Source organism: Ranitomeya variabilis, chromosome 8 (assembly GCF_051348905.1).
Source record: "Ranitomeya variabilis isolate aRanVar5 chromosome 8, aRanVar5.hap1, whole genome shotgun sequence".
NCBI lineage: Eukaryota > Metazoa > Chordata > Amphibia > Anura > Dendrobatidae > Ranitomeya > Ranitomeya variabilis.
The window spans coordinates 220,109,272-220,131,026 of NC_135239.1; the positions used below are offsets into that span (position 1 = coordinate 220,109,272).

Genomic DNA, 21,755 nt, shown 5'->3' on the forward strand with positions numbered 1-21,755 from the left:
TCAGGTGCTTCACAGCAGCAGAAGCAACATGGAAGGAAAAAATAAACATTTCACTTTTTAGTTACAAAAATGATCTTTTAGCAACAATTTTTTTTATTTTCCCAAGGGTAAAAGGAGAAACTGGTCCACGAACGTTGTTGTGCAATTTGTTCTGAGTACGCTGATACCTCATATGTGGGGGTAAACCACTGTTTGGGCGCACGGCAGAACTCGGAAGGGAAGGAGCGCCATTTGACTTTTTGAATGAAAAATTGGCTCCAATCTTTAGCGGACACCATGTCGCGTTTGGAGAGCCCCCCGTGTGCCTAAACATTGGAGCTCCCCCACAAGTGACCCCATTTTGGAAACTAGACGCCCCAAGGAACTTATCTAGATGCATAGTGAGCACGTTAAACCCCAAGGTGCTTCACAAATTGATCCATAAAATTGAAAAAGTACTTTTTTTTTTTTTCACAAAAAAATTATTTTAGCCTCAATTTTTTAATTTTCACATGGGCAACAGGACAAAATGGATCCTAAAATTTGTTGGGCAATTTCTCCTGAGTACACTGATACCTCACATGTGGGGGTAAACCACTGTTTGGGCACATGGTAAGGCTCGGAAGGGAAGGAGCGCCATTTGACTTTTTGAATGAAAAATTATCTCCATCGTTAGCGGACACCATGTCGCGTTTGGAGAGCCCCTGTGTGCCTAAACATTGGAGCTCCCCCACAAGTGACCCCATTTTGGAAACTAGACCTCCCAAGGAACTAATCTAGATGCATAGTGAGCACTTTAAACCAACAAGTGCTTCACAGAAGTTTATAACGCAGAGCTGTGAAAATAAAAAATAATTTTTCTTTCCTCAAAAATGATTTTTAGCCCAGAATTTTTTATTTTCCCAAGGGTAACAGGAGAAATTGGACCCCAAATGTTGTTGTCCAGTTTGTCCTGAGTACGCTGATAACCTATATGGGGGGGGTAAACCACTGTTTGGGCGCACGGCAGAGCTCAGAAGGGAAGGCACGCCATTTGGCTTTTTGAATGGAAAATTAGCTCCAATCATTAGCGGACACCATGTCGCGTTTGGAGAGCCCCTGTGTGCCTAAACATTGGAGCTCCCTCACAAGTGACCCCATTTTGGAAACTAGACCTCCCAAGGAACTAATCTAGATGTGTGGTGAGCACTTTGAACCCCCAAATGCTTCACAGAAGTTTATAACGCAGAGCCATGAAAATAAAAAATAATTTTTCTTTTCTCAAAAATGATTTTTTAGCCCGCAATTTTTTATTTTCCCAAGGGTAACAGGAGAAATTTGACCCCAACAGTTGTTGTCCAGTTTCTCCTGAGTGAGTACGCTGATACCCCATATGTGGGGGTAAACCACTGTTTGGGCACATGCCGGGGCTTGGAAGTGAAGTAGTGACGTTTTGAAATGCAGACTTTGATGGAATGCTCTGCGGGCGTCACATTGGGTTTGCAGAGCCCCTGATGTGCCTAAACAGTAGAAACCCCCCACAAGTGATCCCATTTTGGAAACTAGATCCCCCAAGGAACTTATCTAGATGTGTGATGAGCAATTTGAACCCCCAAGTGCTTCACAGAAGTTTATAATGCAGAGGTGTGAAAATAAAAAATCATTTTTCTTTCCTCAAAAATAATTTTGTAGCCCGCAATTTTTTATTTTCCCAAGGGTTACAGGAGAAATTGGACCCCAAAAGTTGTTGTCCAGTTTCTCCTGAGTACGCTGGTACCCCATATGTGGGGGTAAACCACTGTTTGGGCACATGTCGGGGCTCGGAAGGGAAAGAGCACCATTTGACTTTTTCAACGCAAGATTGGCTGGAATCAATGGTGGCGCCATGTCGCGTTTGGAGACCCCCTGATGTGCCTAAACAGTGGAAATCCCTCAATTCTATCTCCAACACTAACCCCAACACACCCCAAACCCTAATCCTAACCCCAACACACCCCTAACCCTAGTCTTAACCCTAATTCCAACCCTAACCCTAAGGCTATGTGCTCACGTTGCGGATTTGTGTGTGGATTTTTCCGCACCGTTTTTTAAAAATCTTCAGGTAAAATGCACTGCGCTTTACCTGCGGATTTACAGCGGATTTCCAGTGTTTTTTGTGTGGATTTCACCTGCGGATTCCTACTATGGAGCAGGTGTAAAACGCTGCGGAATCCGCCCAAAGAATTGACATGCTGCGGAAAATACAACTCAGCGTTTCCGTGCTGTATTTTCCGCACCATGGGCACAGTGGATTTGGTTTTCCATAGGTTTATGTGGTACTGTAAACGTGATGGAAAACTGCTACAAATCCGCAGCGACCAATCCGCTGCGGATCCGCAGCCAAATCCGCACCGTGTGCACATAGCCTAATTCTAACCCTAATTCCAACCTTAGCCCTAATTCTTACCCTAATTGTAACCCTAATTGTAACCCTAATTGTAACCCTAATTCTAACCCTAATTCTAACCCTAATTCTAACCCTAATTCTAACCCTAGCCCTAAGTGGAACCCTAACCCTAAGTGGAACCCTAACCCTAAGTGGAACCCTAACCCTAAGTGGAACCCTAACCCTAAGTGCAACCCTAACCCTACCCCTAATGGAAAAACAAAAATAATTATATTTTCTGTATTTTATTATTGTCCCTACCTATGGGGGTGATAAAGGGGGGGGTTTATTTACTATTTTTTTTATTTTGATCGCTGTGATAGAACCTATCACAGCGACCAAAATGTACAGGGAACGAATCTGCCGGCCGGCAGATTCGGCGGGCGCACTGCGCATGCGCCCGCCATTTTCCAAGATGGCGGCGCCCATGGAGAAGACGGACGGACACCGGGAGGGACATCGGAGCTCGGTAAGTATGGGGGGGTGGGATCGGAACACGGGGGGGGGGGGGTGTGATCGGAGCACGGGGGGAGCAGACCGGAGGACCGGGGGAGCGGACAGAAGCGCAGAGGGGAGCAGGGGACATGACAAGACGTAGAGGGGGAGATCGGTGGCGGTGGGGGGGGGGCAGATCGGGGTCTCCAGCCATGGCAGATGCTATTGCAGCATCGGCCATGGCTGGATTGTAATATTTCACCAATTTTCATAGGTGAAATATTACAGATTGCTCTGATTGGCTGTTTCACTTTCAACAGCCAATCAAAGCGATCGTAGCCACGGGGGGGTGAAGCCACCCCCCCCTGGGCTGTAGTACCACTCCCCCTGTCCCTGCAGGACGGGTGAAATTGGAGTTAACCCTTTCACCCGCTCTGCAGGGACGCGATCCCTCCATGACGCCACATAGGCGTCACAGGTCGGATTGGCACCGACTTTCATGACGCCTACGTGGCGTCAAAGGTCGGGAAGGGGTTAAAAAAATACTGATTTCATAGGCAGTTTGTTCCAAAACATTGCAATTATACTAGAATAGTAGATGACTGGAAAACAACAATGACTGCAATTCAGAGAGGTAATTTAGAGAAAATATGAGGAAATATTATTTGCATAATAATTTGGAACACCGTGTATAACGGTCTCTCCTCCTTGGTGTTAGGCCTCGGTGTGATGATGACGGAGCCGGAGCTGTTGCTGGACTCCCATATCCGCCTGTGGGTCGTGCTCCCCATTGTCTTCATCACGTTCTTCGTTGGGATGATTCGTCACTATGTGTCCATCCTGCTGCAGAGCGACAAGAAGCTGACACAGGAGCAGGTGTCGGACAGGTAGGAGAGGTTGTCAGCCCCGCCCTCTGTGGTGACATCACAAATGCTAATACCCCAGGTATATCGGCTACAGGTGACTCTGTGCTTTTTATAGTCAGGTGCTGATTCGCAGCAGAATTCTCAGAGAAAATGGGAAATACCTCACTAAGCAGGTAAGTGACGCTGTGCGCCTCCACAGCGTGGCCTCGTCTTCTCTCCCCCTCCTCCGCTTCATCCTCTGTTTCTTCCTTCTCCTCTGTCTCCCTCCTCCCTCGGCTTCTCTTCAGCTTCTCCCCTTAGCTTCATCCTCTGTTTCTTCCTACTCCTCTGTCTCCCTCCTCCCTCGGCTTCTCCTCTGTCTCCCTCCTCCCTTGGCTTCTCTTCAGCTTCTCCCCTTAGCTTCATCCTCTGTTTCTTCCTTCTCCTCTGTCTCCCTCCTCCCTCGGCTTCTCTTCAGCTTCTCCCCTTTAGGGTTGAGCGACTTTCATTTTTTTAAGATCGAGTAGGGTTTTGGGAAACCCGATTTTGTCCAGAGTCGAGTCGAGTGCAGTCGGCCGATTATCGCTAAAAGTCGGGGATCGACCGAAACACGAAACCCAATGCAAGTCAATGGGGAAGCATAGTCGGCAGTGAGTGGAGGCCAGGAAAACACCTACAGTGCCCATTTTAATGCCAAAAACATCCATTCTTGTTTCTGAAGCTTGCCAATCTTAATTAACTGTATAATAATAGTTGGGCATAGGGAATTGGGTGAAAGTTGTGGGGGGAGTAGGGCTGGCTCAAGTTTTTCGTGGGCCCAGGAAATGCGGACTACGTCACGGCGGTGTTGCAGGGAAAGGTAAGTATTTAAAAGTTGCAAGTGCTGTGATCCTGAGCAAGCAGGGGGGGGGCCCACTCGTTCGCATTGCCACTGGCACAGGGCCCCTCAAAGTACGGCGGTGTGTTTGCATGGCGGGGGCGCCTCCCACCAGCAGCGACACTTTTGCGTACTCTGAGGGGCCCTGTGCCAGTGACGTCGCCAACGAGTATGCCCCCCCACCTGATGAAGGAACCTGCACTTTCATCTGCACCTTCCTCTTTGTCCCTGTGTAAGGTGGTATAACATGCGGGAAGGGGAACCTTACTTTCAGCAGGGACAGATTCTGGCTGTGTAGAGTACAAGGGGAATGTAGTGGTCTAGGTCAATGTACCAGCAGACTCATTTAGCAGTGGCTGGGCAATGGGCAGGATGAGGAGGAAACAGATATAGGGCCAAAGAATAAAGTAGGCTACATGCAGTTCAAAATTGGTAACAGGACTAAACAGGCGGCATTGCTTTGTTCAGTGGAGTAGCAAACCCAAGAGCAGCAGACACTGTTTCAAGGGCCTAACCACACTAGTAGGCCAAATGCAGTTTAATATCTGATAGTATAGGGCGAAAGCCAGAATGTGGAAGCTCAGCTTTGTTCAGTTGAGGACAACACCAGGGAGGGGCAGACACCTTTAGTAGGCCGGAAAAGCCTATTGCATTTTTTAAAATGGTAATTTGGAGCAGAAGGTTGAAGCTCAGCTTTATTTACTTGAGGGCAACACCAGGGAGGGGCAGAAGCCGTTAGTAGGCCCTAACCACCATTTTTTTTTTTTAAACCACATAATGAGAGCCGGAAGGTTGAAGCTCAGCTTTATTTAGTTGAGGACAACACCAGGGAGGGGCACACAGACAGACACCTTTAGTAGGCCTGAAAAGCCTATTGCATTTTTCAAAATGGTAATTTGGAGCAGAAGGTTGAAGCTCAGCTTTATTTAGTTGAGGGCAACACCAGGGAGGGGCAGAAGCCGTTAGTAGGCCCTAACCACCATTTTTTTTTTAAAACCACATAATGAGAGCCGGAAGGTTGAAGCTCAGCTTTATTTAGTTGAGGGCAACACCAGGGAGGGGCAGAAGCCGTTAGTAGGCCCTAACCACCATTTTTTTTTTAAAACCACATAATGAGAGCCGGAAGGTTGAAGCTCAGCTTTATTTAGTTGAGGACAACACCAGGGAGGGGCAGAAGCCGTTAGTAGGCCCTAACCACCATTTTTTTTTTTAAAACCACATAATGAGAGCCGGAAGGTTGAAGCTCAGCTTTATTTAGTTGAGGACAACACCAGGGAGGGGCAGAAGCCGTTAGTAGGCCCTAACCACCATTTTTTTTTTTAAAACCACATAATGAGAGCCGGAAGGTTGAAGCTCAGCTTTATTTAGTTGAGGACAACACCAGGGAGGGGCACACAGACAGACACCTTTTGTAGGCCTGAAAAGCCTATTGCATTTTTCAAAATGGTAATTTGGAGCAGAAGGTTGAAGCTCAGCTTTATTTAGTTGAGGGCAACACCAGGGAGGGGCAGAAGCCGTTAGTAGGCCCTAACCACCATTTTTTTTTTAAAACCACATAATGAGAGCCGGAAGGTTGAAGCTCAGCTTTATTTAGTTGAGGACAACACCAGGGAGGGGCAGAAGCCGTTAGTAGGCCCTAACCACCATTTTTTTTTTTAAAACCACATAATGAGAGCCGGAAGGTTGAAGCTCAGCTTTATTTAGTTGAGGACAACACCAGGGAGGGGCAGAAGCCGTTAGTAGGCCCTAACCACCATTTTTTTTTTAAAACCACATAATGAGAGCCGGAAGGTTGAAGCTCAGCTTTATTTAGTTGAGGACAACACCAGGGAGGGGCAGAAGCCGTTAGTAGGCCCTAACCACCATTTTTTTTTTTAAAACCACATAATGAGAGCCGGAAGGTTGAAGCTCAGCTTTATTTAGTTGAGGACAACACCAGGGAGGGGCAGAAGCCGTTAGTAGGCCCTAACCACCATTTTTTTTTTTAAAACCACATAATGAGAGCCGGAAGGTTGAAGCTCAGCTTTATTTAGTTGAGGACAACACCAGGGAGGGGCAGAAGCCGTTAGTAGGCCCTAACCACCATTTTTTTTTTAAAACCACATAATGAGAGCCGGAAGGTTGAAGCTCAGCTTTATTTAGTTGAGGACAACACCAGGGAGGGGCAGAAGCCGTTAGTAGGCCCTAACCACCATTTTTTTTTTAAAACCACATAATGAGAGCCGGAAGGTTGAAGCTCAGCTTTATTTAGTTGAGGACAACACCAGGGAGGGGCAGAAGCCGTTAGTAGGCCCTAACCACCATTTTTTTTTTTAAAACCACATAATGAGAGCCGGAAGGTTGAAGCTCAGCTTTATTTAGTTGAGGACAACACCAGGGAGGGGCACACAGACAGACACCTTTTGTAGGCCTGAAAAGCCTATTGCATTTTTCAAAATGGTAATTTGGAGCAGAAGGTTGAAGCTCAGCTTTATTTAGTTGAGGGCAACACCAGGGAGGGGCAGAAGCCGTTAGTAGGCCCTAACCACCATTTTTTTTTTTTAAACCACATAATGAGAGCCGGAAGGTTGAAGCTCAGCTTTATTTAGTTGAGGACAACACCAGGGAGGGGCACACAGACAGACACCTTTAGTAGGCCTGAAAAGCCTATTGCATTTTTCAAAATGGTAATTTGGAGCAGAAGGTTGAAGCTCAGCTTTATTTAGTTGAGGGCAACACCAGGGAGGGGCAGAAGCCGTTAGTAGGCCCTAACCACCATTTTTTTTTTAAAACCACATAATGAGAGCCGGAAGGTTGAAGCTCAGCTTTATTTAGTTGAGGACAACACCAGGGAGGGGCAGAAGCCGTTAGTAGGCCCTAACCACCATTTTTTTTTTTAAAACCACATAATGAGAGCCGGAAGGTTGAAGCTCAGCTTTATTTAGTTGAGGACAACACCAGGGAGGGGCAGAAGCCGTTAGTAGGCCCTAACCACCATTTTTTTTTTAAAACCACATAATGAGAGCCGGAAGGTTGAAGCTCAGCTTTATTTAGTTGAGGACAACACCAGGGAGGGGCAGAAGCCGTTAGTAGGCCCTAACCACCATTTTTTTTTTTAAAACCACATAATGAGAGCCGGAAGGTTGAAGCTCAGCTTTATTTAGTTGAGGACAACACCAGGGAGGGGCAGAAGCCGTTAGTAGGCCCTAACCACCATTTTTTTTTTTAAAACCACATAATGAGAGCCGGAAGGTTGAAGCTCAGCTTTATTTAGTTGAGGACAACACCAGGGAGGGGCAGAAGCCGTTAGTAGGCCCTAACCACCATTTTTTTTTTAAAACCACATAATGAGAGCCGGAAGGTTGAAGCTCAGCTTTATTTAGTTGAGGACAACACCAGGGAGGGGCAGAAGCCGTTAGTAGGCCCTAACCACCATTTTTTTTTTTAAAACCACATAATGAGAGCCGGAAGGTTGAAGCTCAGCTTTATTTAGTTGAGGACAACACCAGGGAGGGGCAGAAGCCGTTAGTAGGCCCTAACCACCATTTTTTTTTTTAAAACCACATAATGAGAGCCGGAAGGTTGAAGCTCAGCTTTATTTAGTTGAGGACAACACCAGGGAGGGGCACACAGACAGACACCTTTTGTAGGCCTGAAAAGCCTATTGCATTTTTCAAAATGGTAATTTGGAGCAGAAGGTTGAAGCTCAGCTTTATTTAGTTGAGGGCAACACCAGGGAGGGGCAGAAGCCGTTAGTAGGCCCTAACCACCATTTTTTTTTTAAAACCACATAATGAGAGCCGGAAGGTTGAAGCTCAGCTTTATTTAGTTGAGGACAACACCAGGGAGGGGCAGAAGCCGTTAGTAGGCCCTAACCACCATTTTTTTTTTTAAAACCACATAATGAGAGCCGGAAGGTTGAAGCTCAGCTTTATTTAGTTGAGGACAACACCAGGGAGGGGCAGAAGCCGTTAGTAGGCCCTAACCACCATTTTTTTTTTTAAAACCACATAATGAGAGCCGGAAGGTTGAAGCTCAGCTTTATTTAGTTGAGGACAACACCAGGGAGGGGCACACAGACAGACACCTTTAGTAGGCCTGAAAAGCCTATTGCATTTTTTAAAATGGTAATTTGGAGCAGAAGGTTGAAGCTCAGCTTTATTTAGTTGAGGGCAACACCAGGGAGGGGCAGAAGCCGTTAGTAGGCCCTAACCACCATTTTTTTTTTTTAAACCACATAATGAGAGCCGGAAGGTTGAAGCTCAGCTTTATTTAGTTGAGGGCAACACCAGGGAGGGGCAGAAGCCGTTAGTAGGCCCTAACCACCATTTTTTTTTTTTAAACCACATAATGAGAGCCGGAAGGTTGAAGCTCAGCTTTATTTAGTTGAGGGCAACACCAGGGAGGGGCAGAAGCCGTTAGTAGGCCCTAACCAAAGTTGAAGGCCAAATGCAGTTTAATTTCTGATACTATAGGCCGAAAGCCAGAAGGTGGAAGTTCCGATTTAGACAGTGGAGGACAATTTGAATTAGGGACTGCAGACAGACTTAGTAGGCTGTCCCCTGTGGACCATGCATCCACCACATTAACCCATTGCGCCGTAATGGACACGTAATCTTCCGTGGCCATGCCTACAGGTCCATGCGTCTGTTGTCAGGTGCACCTTTGTACTCACAGATTGCCAGAGTGCATGGACAATGCGGTCTTCTACATGCTGGTGGAGGGTTGGGATGGCTTTTCTCGCAAAAGAAGTGTCGACTGGTTAGCTTGTAGCGTGGTACAGCGTAGTCCATCATGGCCTTATTAATAGTAAATAAAATATATAACTAGGCTCTATGAACTTTTAAATAGGTTCCAGGGGTACACGGGCAGCATTGGTGTGGTCAGTGGAGGAGTATTGCAAGTAGGGGCTGCAGACAGGCTATCAAAGGCCTAAAATAACAAACAGTAGGCAGTCATGGCAGTTTTACATCGGTTACATGGATACACAGGCAGGCACTCCAGGCAGCATTGTGGTCAGTGGAGGAGTATTGCAAGTAGGGGCCGCAGACAGGCTATCAAAGGCCTAAAATAACAAACAATAGGCTCATGGCAGTTTTACAGCGGTTACATGGATACACGGGCAGGCAGCTTGGTGGTCAGTGGAGGAGTATTTAAAGTAGGGACCGCAGACAGGCTATCAAAGGCCTAAAATAACAAACAGTAGGCAGTCATGGCAGTTTTACATCGGTTACATGGATACACAGGCAGGCACTCCAGGCAGCATTGTGGTCAGTGGAGGAGTATTGCAAGTAGGGGCCGCAGACAGGCTATCAAAGGCCTAAAATAACAAACAATAGGCTCATGGCAGTTTTACAGCGGTTACATGGATACACGGGCAGGCAGCTTGGTGGTCAGTGGAGGAGTATTTAAAGTAGGGACCGCAGACAGGCTTCAAAGGCCTAACATAAGAAAATGGGCTGGCTGTAGGCACTTTATAATTGGTTCCAGGGGTACACGGGCAGCAGTGGTCTGGTCAGTGGAGGAGTATTTAAAGTAGGGACCACAGACAGGCTATCAAAGGCCTAACATAACAAACAATAGGCTCATGGCAGTTTCACAGCGGTTACATGGATACACGGGCAGGCAGCTTGGTGGTCAGTGGAGGAGTATTGCAAGTAGGGGCTGCAGACAGGCTATCAAAGGCCTAAAATAACAAACAGTAGGCAGTCATGGCAGTTTTACATCGGTTACATGGATACACAGGCAGGCACTCCAGGCAGCATTGTGGTCAGTGGAGGAGTATTGCAAGTAGGGGCCGCAGACAGGCTATCAAAGGCCTAAAATAACAAACAATAGGCTCATGGCAGTTTTACAGCGGTTACATGGATACACGGGCAGGCAGCTTGGTGGTCAGTGGAGGAGTATTTAAAGTAGGGACCGCAGACAGGCTTCAAAGGCCTAACATAAGAAAATGGGCTGGCTGTAGGCACTTTATAATTGGTTCCAGGGGTACACGGGCAGCAGTGGTCTGGTCAGTGGAGGAGTATTTAAAGTAGGGACCGCAGACAGGCTATCAAAGGCCTAACATAACAAACAATAGGCTCATGGCAGTTTCACAGCGGTTACATGGATACACGGGCAGGCAGCTTGGTGGTCAGTGGAGGAGTATTGCAAGTAGGGGCTGCAGACAGGCTATCAAAGGCCTAAAATAACAAACAGTAGGCAGTCATGGCAGTTTTACATCGGTTACATGGATACACAGGCAGGCACTCCAGGCAGCATTGTGGTCAGTGGAGGAGTATTGCAAGTAGGGACCGCAGACAGGCTTCAAAGGCCTAACATAAAAAAATGGGCTGGCTGTAGGCACTTTATAATTGGTTCCAGGGGTACACGGGCAGCAGTGGTCTGGTCAGTGGAGGAGTATTTAAAGTAGGGACCGCAGACAGGCTATCAAAGGCCTAAAATAACAAACAATAGGCTCATGGCAGTTTCACAGCGGTTACATGGATACACGGGCAGGCAGCTTGGTGGTCAGTGGAGGAGTATTGCAAGTAGGGGCCGCAGACAGGCTATCAAAGGCCTAAAATAACAAACAATAGGCTCATGGCAGTTTTACAGCGGTTACATGGATACACAGGCAGCTTGGTGGTGAGTGGAGGAGTAGTGCAAGGAGTGTCTGTCCCAGTACTCCCAAAATATAAATAGATGTTAATGTCTCGCAAAACAACCAAAACAAAAAAAAAAGGTGGCATACTTAGGTACAGGGGTGGGCTCATCTACTGAGTTTCTGACATAGTAATTTGGCAGTAACTATTTAATGGTGCCAATATAGGACACAGACACAGACTACTTTAAGTTGCATCATAGATGTCTACAAATTTGTATTGTCAGTGCCAGACATTGAATGATGTCAGCGAATAGACTAAAGATTGGTGGAGCTGTGCGACATAATTTTGCACGTGGTAGAGCACATTTTGAGCTGGGGTAGGGGGGAACTCTCTTGAGGCCGGCGGGACCGCCCCAGGGCCCCTCATGTTACAACGGTGTGTCTGACGTTGGGTGCGCACCACCACCGCCAGAGACACTACATTGTACTATGAGGGACCCAGTAGCAATGCCGTCAACCAAAAGCGAGCACACCCACCTCTTCAGACAAACAGCAGTCTCACGGGTGCTTGCGCCAAGTCGCGATACCACGGCCCCGTGTGGGGAGTTTTGCCATTTAGGGAGGTGTAAACATGTCGTATGCTGTACAATCAGCTGCAGCAAATTAGACATTAGAAAAGTAATTCACAGGCAAGAGCTTTTCATAGGAAAGCTAGGTGTCGGCCGGGCAAGGTGGGGCAAAAGATTTCGAAATCCAGTTGTGGTTCATTTTAATGAATGTTAGATCGTCAACATTTTGGGTAGCCAGACGAGTCCTTTTTTCGGTTAATATTGAACCTGCAGCACTGAATACTCTTTCTGATAGGACACTTGCTGCCGGGCAAGCAAGCTCCTGCAATGCATATTCTGCCAATTCTGGCCAGGTGTCTAATTTGGAGGCCCAGTAATCAAATGGGAATGACGGTTGAGGGAGAACATCGATAAGGGATGAAAAATAGTTAGTAACCATACTGGACAAATGTTGTCTCCTGTCACTTTCAATTGATGCAGCAGTACCTGTCCTGTCTGCGGTCATAGCAAAATCACTCCACAACCTGGTCAGAAAACCCCTCTGTCCAATGCCACTTCTGATGTGTGCACCCCTAACACTCCTAGTCTGCTGCCCCCTGGAGCTCGTGTGAGAACGATCACGTGCGCTGTGTGCTGGGAATGCCTGAAGCAAACGGTCAACAAGAGTTGATTGTTTGGTTGCTAATATTAGTTCCAAGTTCTCATGTGGCATAATATTTTGCAATTTGCCTTTATAGCGTGGATCAAGGAGGCAGGCCAACCAGTAATCGTCATCGTTCATCATTTTCGTAATGCGTGTGTCCCTTTTTAGGATACGTAAGGCATAATCCGCCATGTGGGCCAAAGTTCCAGTTGTCAAATCTCCGGTTGTGATTGGTTGAGGGGCAGTTGCAGGCAAATCTACGTCACTTGTGTCCCTCAAAAAACCAGAACCCGGCCGTGACACGCAACCAAATTCCTGTGCCCCCGGGAAAGGTTCGGCATTAAAAATATACTCATCCCCATCATCCTCCTCGTCCTCCACCTCCTCTTCGCCCGCTACCTCGTCCTGTACACTGCCCTGACCAGACAATGGCTGACTGTCATCAAGGCTTTCCTCTTCCTCTGGTGCAGACGCCTGCTCCTTTATGTGCGTCAAACTTTGCATCAGCAGACGCATTAGGGGGATGCTCATGCTTATTACGGCGTTGTCTGCACTAACCAGCCGTGTGCATTCCTCAAAGCACTGAAGGACTTGACACATGTCTTGTATCTTAGACCACTGCACACCTGACAACTCCATGTCTGCCATCCTACTGCCTGCCCGTGTATCCTCCCACAAATAAATAACAGCACGCCTCTGTTCGCACAGTCTCTGAAGCATGTGCAGTGTTGAGTTCCACCTTGTTGCAACGTCTATGATTAGGCGATGCTGGGGAAGGTTCAAAGACCGCTGATAGGTCTGCATACGGCTGGCGTGTACAGGCGAACGTCGGATATGTGAGCAAAGTGCACGCACTTTGAGGAGCAGGTCGGAGAACCCAGGATAAGTTTTCAATAAGCACTGCACCACCAGGTTTAAGGTGTGAGCCAGGCAAGGAATGTGTTTCAGTTGGGAAAGGGAGATGGCAGCCATGAAATTCCTTCCGTTATCACTCACTACCTTGCCTGCCTCAAGATCTACTGTGCCCAGCCACGACTGCGTTTCTTGTTGCAAGAACTCGGACAGAACTTCCGCGGTGTGTCTATTGTCGCCCAAGCACTTCATAGCCAATACAGCCTGCTGACGCTTGGCAGTAGCTGGCCCATAATGGGACAACTGGTGTGCAACAGTGTCATCTGCCGATGGAGTGGTTGGCAGACTGCGTTCTGTGGAAGAGCTGTAGCTTCTGCAGGAGGACGAGGAGGAGGAGGAGGAGGGGGTGCGAACGCCTACAGCCAACTGTTTCCTAGACCGTGGGCTAGGCACAACTGTCCCTAAATTGATGTCGCCTGTGGACCCTGCATCCACCACATTCACCCAGTGTGCCGTGATGGACACATAACGTCCCTGGCCATGCCTACTGGTCCATGCATCTGTAGTCAGGTGCACCTTTGTACTCACAGATTGCCTGAGTGCATGGACGATGCGCTGTTTAACATGCTGGTGCAGGGCTGGGATGGCTTTTCTGGAAAAAAAGTGTCGACTGGGTAGCTCGTATCGTGGTTCAGCGTACTCCATCAGGGCTTTGAAAGCTTCGCTTTCAACTAACCGGTAGGGCATCATCTCTAACGAGATTAGTCTAGCTATGTGGGCGTTAAAACCCTGTGTACGCGGATGCGAGGATAAGTACTTCCTTTTTCTAACCAGAGTCTCATGTAGGGTGAGCTGGACTGGAGAGCTGGAGATCGTGGAACTTTCGGGTGTGCCGGTGTACATGGCAGACTGAGAGACGGTTGGAGACGGTATTGTTTCCGCCGGTGCCCTAGATGCAATATTTCCTCCTACAAAACTGGTGATTCCCTGACCCTGACTGCTTTTGGCTGGCAAAGAAACCTGCACAGATACTGCCTGTGGTGCGGAAAATGGTGGCCTTACAGTGACGGAAGGGATGTTGCGTTGCTGACTAGCTTCATTGGCCGAGGGTGCTACAACCTTGAGGGACGTTTGGTAGTTAGTCCAGGCTTGAAAATGCATGGTGGTTAAGTGTCTATGCATGCAACTAGTATTTAGACTTTTCAGATTCTGACCTCTGCTTAAGCTAGTTGAACATTTTTGACAGATGACTTTGCGCTGATCAGTTGGATGTTGTTTAAAAAAATGCCAGACTGCACTCTTCCTAGACTCGGATCCCTTTTCAGGGATTGCAGACTGAGCTTTAACCGGATGGCAACGCTGTGCTCCAACAGGTTTTGGCTTTGACACGCGTTTTGGGCCAGATACGGGCCCGGCAGATGTAACCTGTTGCGATGTTGATGCCTGCTGCGGCCCCTCCTCCACCTCCGCTTCTGAACTACTGCCGCCTGCACCCTGTTCCCCCAATGGCTGCCAATCGGGGTCAATAACTGGGTCATCTATTACCTCCTCTTCGAGCTCGTGTGCAACTTCGTCTGTGTCACTGTGTCGGTCGGTGGTATAGCGTTCGTGGCGGGGCAACATAGTCTCATCAGGGTCTGATTGTGGATCTGTACCCTGAGAGGGCAATGTGGTGGTCTGAGTCAAAGGAGCAGCATAGTACTCTGGCTGTGGCTGTGCATCAGTGCACTCCATGTCAGAATATACTTGTAATGGGCATGGCCTGTTAAATGTTTCACTTTCTAAGCCAGGGACGGTATGTGTAAAGAGCTCCATGGAGTGACCCGTTGTGTCGCCTGCTGCATCCTTCTCTCTTGTTGTAGTTTTTGCTGAGGAGGACAAGGAAGCGACTTGTCCCTGACCGTGAACATCCACAAGCGACGCGCTGCTTTTACATTTACCAGTTTCGGAAGAGGAGGCAAAAGAGCTAGAGGCTGAGTCTGCAATGTAAGCCAAAACTTGCTGTTGCTGCTCCGCCTTTAAAAGCGGTTTTCCTACTCCCAGAAAAGAGAGCGTTCGAGGCCTTGTGTAGCCTGACGACGAAACTGGCTCCACAGCTCCAGACTTAGGTGGAATATTTTTATCCCCACGACCACCTGATGCTCCTCTACCACTACCATCATTACCAGCTGACAATGAACGCCCACGACGACCTCTTGCACCAGACTTCCTCATTGTTTTAAAATCTTAACCAAAGTAACTTTATTTGTTGCTGTCAAACAACTTACACGGTGAGCTATAACTTCAGTATGATTTCAATATCCCTTAACAGGTTGGTGAGACCACAAGGAAAATCAGGCACAATGTTACACACTCTGTTTTCTGTGGCACAAAATCACAGAGATGACACACACGCAGGACTGTCACTCAAGCACTAATGTCAATATTAATCTCCCACCTAATTTATTTTTTTTTTTTTCTCAGGGAGACTTTAGAAACCAAATAATATTAAAAAAAAAAAAAAAAAAGGCTTTCTATGGCCCACAATTAGAGAGAGAGAGGTGGCACACCCAGGAGTCAAGACTGGCACACAAGCTGAGAGGGCAATATTACTCTCCCACTGTTTTTTTATGTATTTTTTGTTTTTTCAGGGAGACTTTAGAAACCCAATAATATTTTAAAAAAAAAATAAATAGGCTTTCTATGGCCCACTGAATGAGAGGGAGAGAGGTGGCACACCCAGGAGTCAAGACTGGCACACAAGCTGAAAGGGCAATATTACTCTCCCACTGTTTTTTTAGGTTTTTTTTTTTTTTTCAGGGAGACTTTAGAAACCCAATAATATTTTAAAAAAAAAATAAATAGGCTTTCTATGGCCCACTGAATGAAAGGGAGAGAGGTGGCACACCCAGGAGTCAAGACTGGCACACAAGCTGAAAGGGCAATATTACTCTCCCACTGTTTTTTTATGTATTTTTTGTTTTTTCAGGGAGACTTTAGAAACCCAATAATATTTAAAAAAAAAAATAAATAGGCTTTCTATGGCCCACTGAATGAGAGGGAGAGAGGTGGCACACCCAGGAGTCAAGACTGGCACACAAGCTGAAAGGGCAATATTACTCTCCCACTGTTTTTTTAGGTTTTTTTTTTTTTTTCAGGGAGACTTTAGAAACCCAATAATATTTAAAAAAAAAAATAAATAGGCTTTCTATGGCCCACTGAATGAAAGGGAGAGAGGTGGCACACCCAGGAGTCAAGACTGGCACACAAGCTGAAAGGGCAATATTACTCTCCCACTGTTTTTTTATGTATTTTTTGTTTTTTCAGGGAGACTTTAGAAACCCAATAATATTTTTAAAAAAAAATAAATAGGCTTTCTATGGCCCGCTGAATGAGAGGGAGAGAGGTGGCACACCCAGGAGTCAAGACTGGCACACAAGCTGAAAGGGCAATATTATTCTCCCACTGTTTTTTTAGGTTTTTTTTTTTTTTTCAGGGAGAATTAGAAACCAAATAATATTAAAAAAAAAAAATAAATAGGCTTTCTATGGCCCACTGAATGAGAGGGAGAGAGGTGGCACACCCAGGAGTCAAGACTGGCACACAAGCTGAAAGGGCAATATTACTCTCCCACTGTTTTTTTAGGTTTTTTTTTTTTTTTCAGGGAGACTTTAGAAACCAAATAATATTAAAAAAAAAAAAAAAAAAAAAAAAAATAGGCTTGCTATAGCCCACTGAATGAGAGATAGCACACACAGCAGTGGCACACAAGCCCTGACTGAGGCCAATATTTTTCTCCCACTGATTGATGTAGTGTTTTTGTGTTGAGGTAGAATTTAGAACACAAATCACGGAAAAAATAAATAGGCTTTCTATGGCCCACTGAATGAAAGGGAGAGAGGTGGCACACCCAGGAGTCAAGACTGGCACACAAGCTGAAAGGGCAATATTACTCTCCCACTGTTTTTTTATGTATTTTTTGTTTTTTCAGGGAGACTTTAGAAACCCAATAATATTTTTTAAAAAAAATAAATAGGCTTTCTATGGCCCACTGAATGAGAGGGAGAGAGGTGGCACACCCAGGAGTCAAGACTGGCACACAAGCTGAAAGGGCAATATTACTCTCCCACTGTTTTTTTAGGTTTTTTTTTTTTTTCAGGGAGACTTTAGAAACCAAATAATATTAAAAAAAAAAAAAAAAAATAGGCTTGCTATAGCCCACTGAATGAGAGATAGCACACACAGCAGTGGCACACAAGCCCTGACTGAGGCCAATATTTTTCTCCCACTGATTGATGTAGTGTTTTTGTGTTGAGGTAGATTTTAGAACACAAATCACGGAAAAAATAAATAGGCTTTCTATGGCCCACTCAGTGAGAGATGGCACACACAGGGATGGCACTGTAGCAGAAATGCCAATCTTAATCTCCCACAAAAAAAAAAAAAAAAAAAAAAAAAAACTGTCCTACAATTACTATCTCCCTGCAGTAATGTAAGCCAGGTATGGCAGGCAGCAATAGGAGTGGACTGATGCACAAATTAAATAAAAAGTGTGGACAAACAAAAAAGATAGCTGTGCAGAAAGGAAGGAACAAGAGGATATGTGCTTTGAAAAAAGCAGTTGGTTTCCACAGTGGCGTACACACAGCAATACAGCTATCACGGAGCCTTCTAGGGCAGCCCAATGAGCTACAGCGCTGAGGGGAAAAAAAAAAAAAAATAGCTTCCACAGTCCCTGCACACCGAAGGTGGTGTTGGACAGTGGAAATCGCTGCAGCACAAGCGGTTTGGTGGTTAGTGGACCCTGCCTAACGCTCTCCCTGCTTCTGACGAAGCGGCAGCAACCTCTCCCTAAGCTCAGGTCAGCAGCAGTAAGATGGCGGTCGGCGGGAACGCCCCTTTATAGCCCCTGTGACGCCGCAGACAGCAAGCCAATCACTGCAATGCCCTTCTCTAAGATGGTGGGGACCAGGATCTATGTCATCACGCTGCCCACACTCTGCGTTCACCTTCATTGGCTGAGAAATGGCGCTTTTCGCGTCATTGAAACGCGACTTTGGCGCGAAAGTCGCGTACCGCATGGCCGACAAGCACAGGGGTCGGATCGGGTTTCATGAGACGCCGACTTAGCCAAAAGTCGGCGACTTTTGAAAATGATCGACCCGTTTCGCTCAACCCTACTCCCCTTAGCTTCATCCTCTGTTTCTTCCTTCTCCCTCGGCTTCTCCTCTGTCTCCCTCCTCCCTCGGCTTCTCTTCAGCTTCTCCCCTTAGCTTCATCCTCTGTTTCTTCCTTCTCCTCTGTCTCCCTCCTCCCTCGGCTTCTCCCCTTAGCTTCATCCTCTGTTTCTTCCTTCTCCTCTGTCTCCCTCCTCCCTCGACTTTTCCCCTTAGCTTCATCCTCTGTTTTTTCCTTCTCCTCTGTCTCCCTCCTCCCTCGGCTTCTCTTCAGCTTCTCCCCTTAGCTTCATCCTCTGTTTCTTCCTTCTCCTTTGTCTCCCTCCTCCCTCGGCTTCTCCCCTTAGCTTCATCCTCTGTCTCCCTCCTCCCTCGGCTTCTCCTCTGTCTCCCTCCTCCCTCGGCTTCTCTTCAGCTTCTCCCCTTAGCTTCATCCTCTGTTTCTTCCTTCTCCTTTGTCTCCCTCCTCCCTCGGCTTCTCCCCTTAGCTTCATCCTCTGTCTCCCTCCTCCCTCGGCTTCTCCTCTGTCTCCCTCCTCCCTCGGCTTCTCTTCAGCTTCTCCCCTTAGCTTCATCCTCTGTTTCTTCCTTCTCCTTTGTCTCCCTCCTCCCTCGGCTTCTCCCCTTAGCTTCATCCTCTGTCTCCCTCCTCCCTCGGCTTCTCCTCTGTCTCCCTCCTCCCTCGGCTTCTCTTCAGCTTCTCCCCTTAGCTTCATCCTCTGTTTCTTCCTTCTCCTCTGTCTCCCTCCTCCCTCGGCTTCTCCCCTTAGCTTCATCCTCTGTTTCTTCCTTCTCCTCTGTCTCCCTCCTCCCTCGGCTTCTCTTCAGCTTCTCCCCTTAGCTTCATCCTCTGTTTCTTCCTTCTCCTCTGTCTCCCTCCTCCCTCGGCTTCTCCTCTGTCTCCCTCCTCCCTCGGCTTCTCTTCAGCTTCTCCCCTTAGCTTCATTCTCTGTTTCTTCCTTCTCCTCTGTCTCCCTCCTCCCTCGGCTTCTCCTCTGTCTCCCTCCTCCCTCGGCTTCTCCTCTGTCTCCCTCCTCCCTCGGCTTCTCCTTTGTCTCCCTCCTCCCTCGGCTTCTCCCCTTAGCTTCATCCTCTGTCTCCCTCCTCCCTCGGCTTCTCCTCTGTCTCCCTCCTCCCTCGGCTTCTCCCCTTAGCTTCATCCTCTGTTTCTTCCTTCTCCTCTGTCTCCCTCCTCCCTCGACTTTTCCCCTTAGCTTCATCCTCTGTTTCTTCCTTCTCCTCTGTCTCCCTCCTCCCTCGGCTTTTCCCCTTAGCTTCATCCTCTGTTTCTTCCTTCTCCTCTGTCTCCCTCCTCCCTCGACTTTTCCCCTTAGCTTCATCCTCTGTTTCTTCCTTCTCCTCTGTCTCCCTCCTCCCTCGGCTTCTCTTCAGCTTCTCCCCTTAGCTTCATTCTCTGTTTCTTCCTTCTCCTCTGTCTCCCTCCTCCCTCGGCTTCTCCTCTGTCTCCCTCCTCCCTCGGCTTCTCCTCTGTCTCCCTCCTCCCTCGGCTTCTCCCCTTAGCTTCATCCTCTGTTTCTTCCTTCTCCTCTGTCTCCCTCCTCCCTCGGCTTCTCCCCTTAGCTTCATCCTCTGTCTCCCTCCTCCCTCGGCTTCTCCTCTGTCTCCCTCCTCCCTCGGCTTCTCTTCAGCTTCTCCCCTTAGCTTCATCCTCTGTTTCTTCCTTCTCCTCTGTCTCCCTCCTCCCTCGGCTTCTCCTCTGTCTCCCTCCTCCCTCGGCTTCTCTTCAGCTTCTCCCCTTAGCTTCATTCTCTGTTTCTTCCTTCTCCTCTGTCTCCCTCCTCCCTCGGCTTCTCCTCTGTCTCCCTCCTCCCTCGGCTTCTCCTCTGTCTCCCTCCTCCCTCGGCTTCTCCCCTTAGCTTCATCCTCTGTTTCTTCCTTCTCCTCTGTCTCCCTCCTCCCTCGACTTTTCCCCTTAGCTTCATCCTCTGTTTCTTCCTTCTCCTCTGTCTCCCTCCTCCCTCGGCTTCTCTTCAGCTTCTCCCCTTAGCTTCATCCTCTGTTTCTTCCTTCTCCTTTGTCTCCCTCCTCCCTCGGCTTCTCCCCTTAGCTTCATCCTCTGTCTCCCTCCTCCCTCGGCTTCTCCTCTGTCTCCCTCCTCCCTCGGCTTCTCCCCTTAGCTTCATCCTCTGTTTCTTCCTTCTCCTCTGTCTCCCTCCTCCCTCGGCTTTTCCCCTTAGCTTCATCCTCTGTTTCTTCCTTCTCCTCTGTCTCCCTCCTCCCTCGGCTTCTCTTCAGCTTCTCCCCTTAGCTTCATCCTCTGTTTCTTCCTTCTCCTCTGTCTCCCTCCTCCCTCGGCTTCTCCTCTGTCTCCCTCCTCCCTCGGCTTCTCCTCTGTCTCCCTCCTCCCTCGGCTTCTCCTCTGTCTCCCTCCTCCCTCGGCTTCTCTTCAGCTTCTCCCCTTAGCTTCATCCTCTGTTTCTTCCTTCTCCTTTGTCTCCCTCCTCCCTCGGCTTCTCCCCTTAGCTTCATCCTCTGTCTCCCTCCTCCCTCGGCTTCTCCCCTTAGCTTCATCCTCTGTCTCCCTCCTCCCTCGGCTTCTCCCCTTAGCTTCATCCTCTGTCTCCCTCCTCCCTCGGCTTCTCCTCTGTCTCCCTCCTCCCTCGGCTTCTCCTCTGTCTCCCTCCTCCTTCGGCTTCTCCTCTGTCTCCCTCCTCCCTCGGCTTCTCCTCTGTCTCCCTCCTCCCTCGGCTTCTCCTCTGTCTCCCTCCTCCCTCGGCTTCTCTTCAGCTTCTCCCCTTAGCTTCATCCTCTGTTTCCTCCTCCTCCGCTGCCCCCCACGGCTTCCTCTTCGGATGCCCACTCAGTGACAGAGCACACATAGCTGTCTTCTGTCTTTTCAGTCATTTCTTATGAGAAAGTTTTTCTTCAACAATGCAGAAGACGGATTCTTCAAAAAAACGAAGAGGAAAGTTGTCCCTCCTTCGCCCATGACAGGTGAGCATGTTCCTGTGCCCCTGGTGGACCCCACATGGCCCCATCTTGCATCTCTGTTACTGCCCCTCGCAATGGAAAGAGAACGCAAAAGATGGCGTCATTATTGTATACGTGGTACGGGGGCGCCGCCCTGTCAGGTTATACATAGTATGTGAGGTGGGGCGATATACAGTCATGACCGAAAGTGTTGGCACCCTTGAAATTATTCCAGAAAATGAAGTATTTCTCCCAGAACATAATCACAATTGCCCGTTGTGCAGAAACGGGGTCAGTGGGTGCTCTCGTCCGCTGGCCCGGCTGTCTTTAGCAAGACTGCATGGACCACGGCTCATACCACTGAACGCCCGCTCTATCTCCCCGTGGGCAATACACTACACAGACAACACAGGGTTAAGGTAAAACAGTGTGGCAATACTTTATTGAACCACAACACATAATAGCAAACAGAACAATCCCCCCCCCATAGCTGGAA

General features: G+C 48.0%; 1 protein-coding gene across 3 annotated transcripts in view; it reads left to right on the forward strand.

The window, feature by feature from the left end:
• LOC143787988 (ER membrane protein complex subunit 3) overlaps nucleotides 1-21,755 on the forward strand; it is a 154,353-nt gene that overhangs the window by 101,099 nt on the left and 31,499 nt on the right. For all 3 annotated transcript variants that reach the window (XM_077277276.1, XM_077277277.1, XM_077277275.1), the window contains exons 2-4: nucleotides 3,537-3,705; nucleotides 3,800-3,857; nucleotides 21,190-21,283. In XM_077277276.1, the coding sequence (XP_077133391.1) occupies nucleotides 3,548-3,705; nucleotides 3,800-3,857; nucleotides 21,190-21,283 (310 nt within the window). In that variant the 5' untranslated portion in view covers nucleotides 3,537-3,547. The remainder of the gene's footprint in view (nucleotides 1-3,536; nucleotides 3,706-3,799; nucleotides 3,858-21,189; nucleotides 21,284-21,755) is intronic.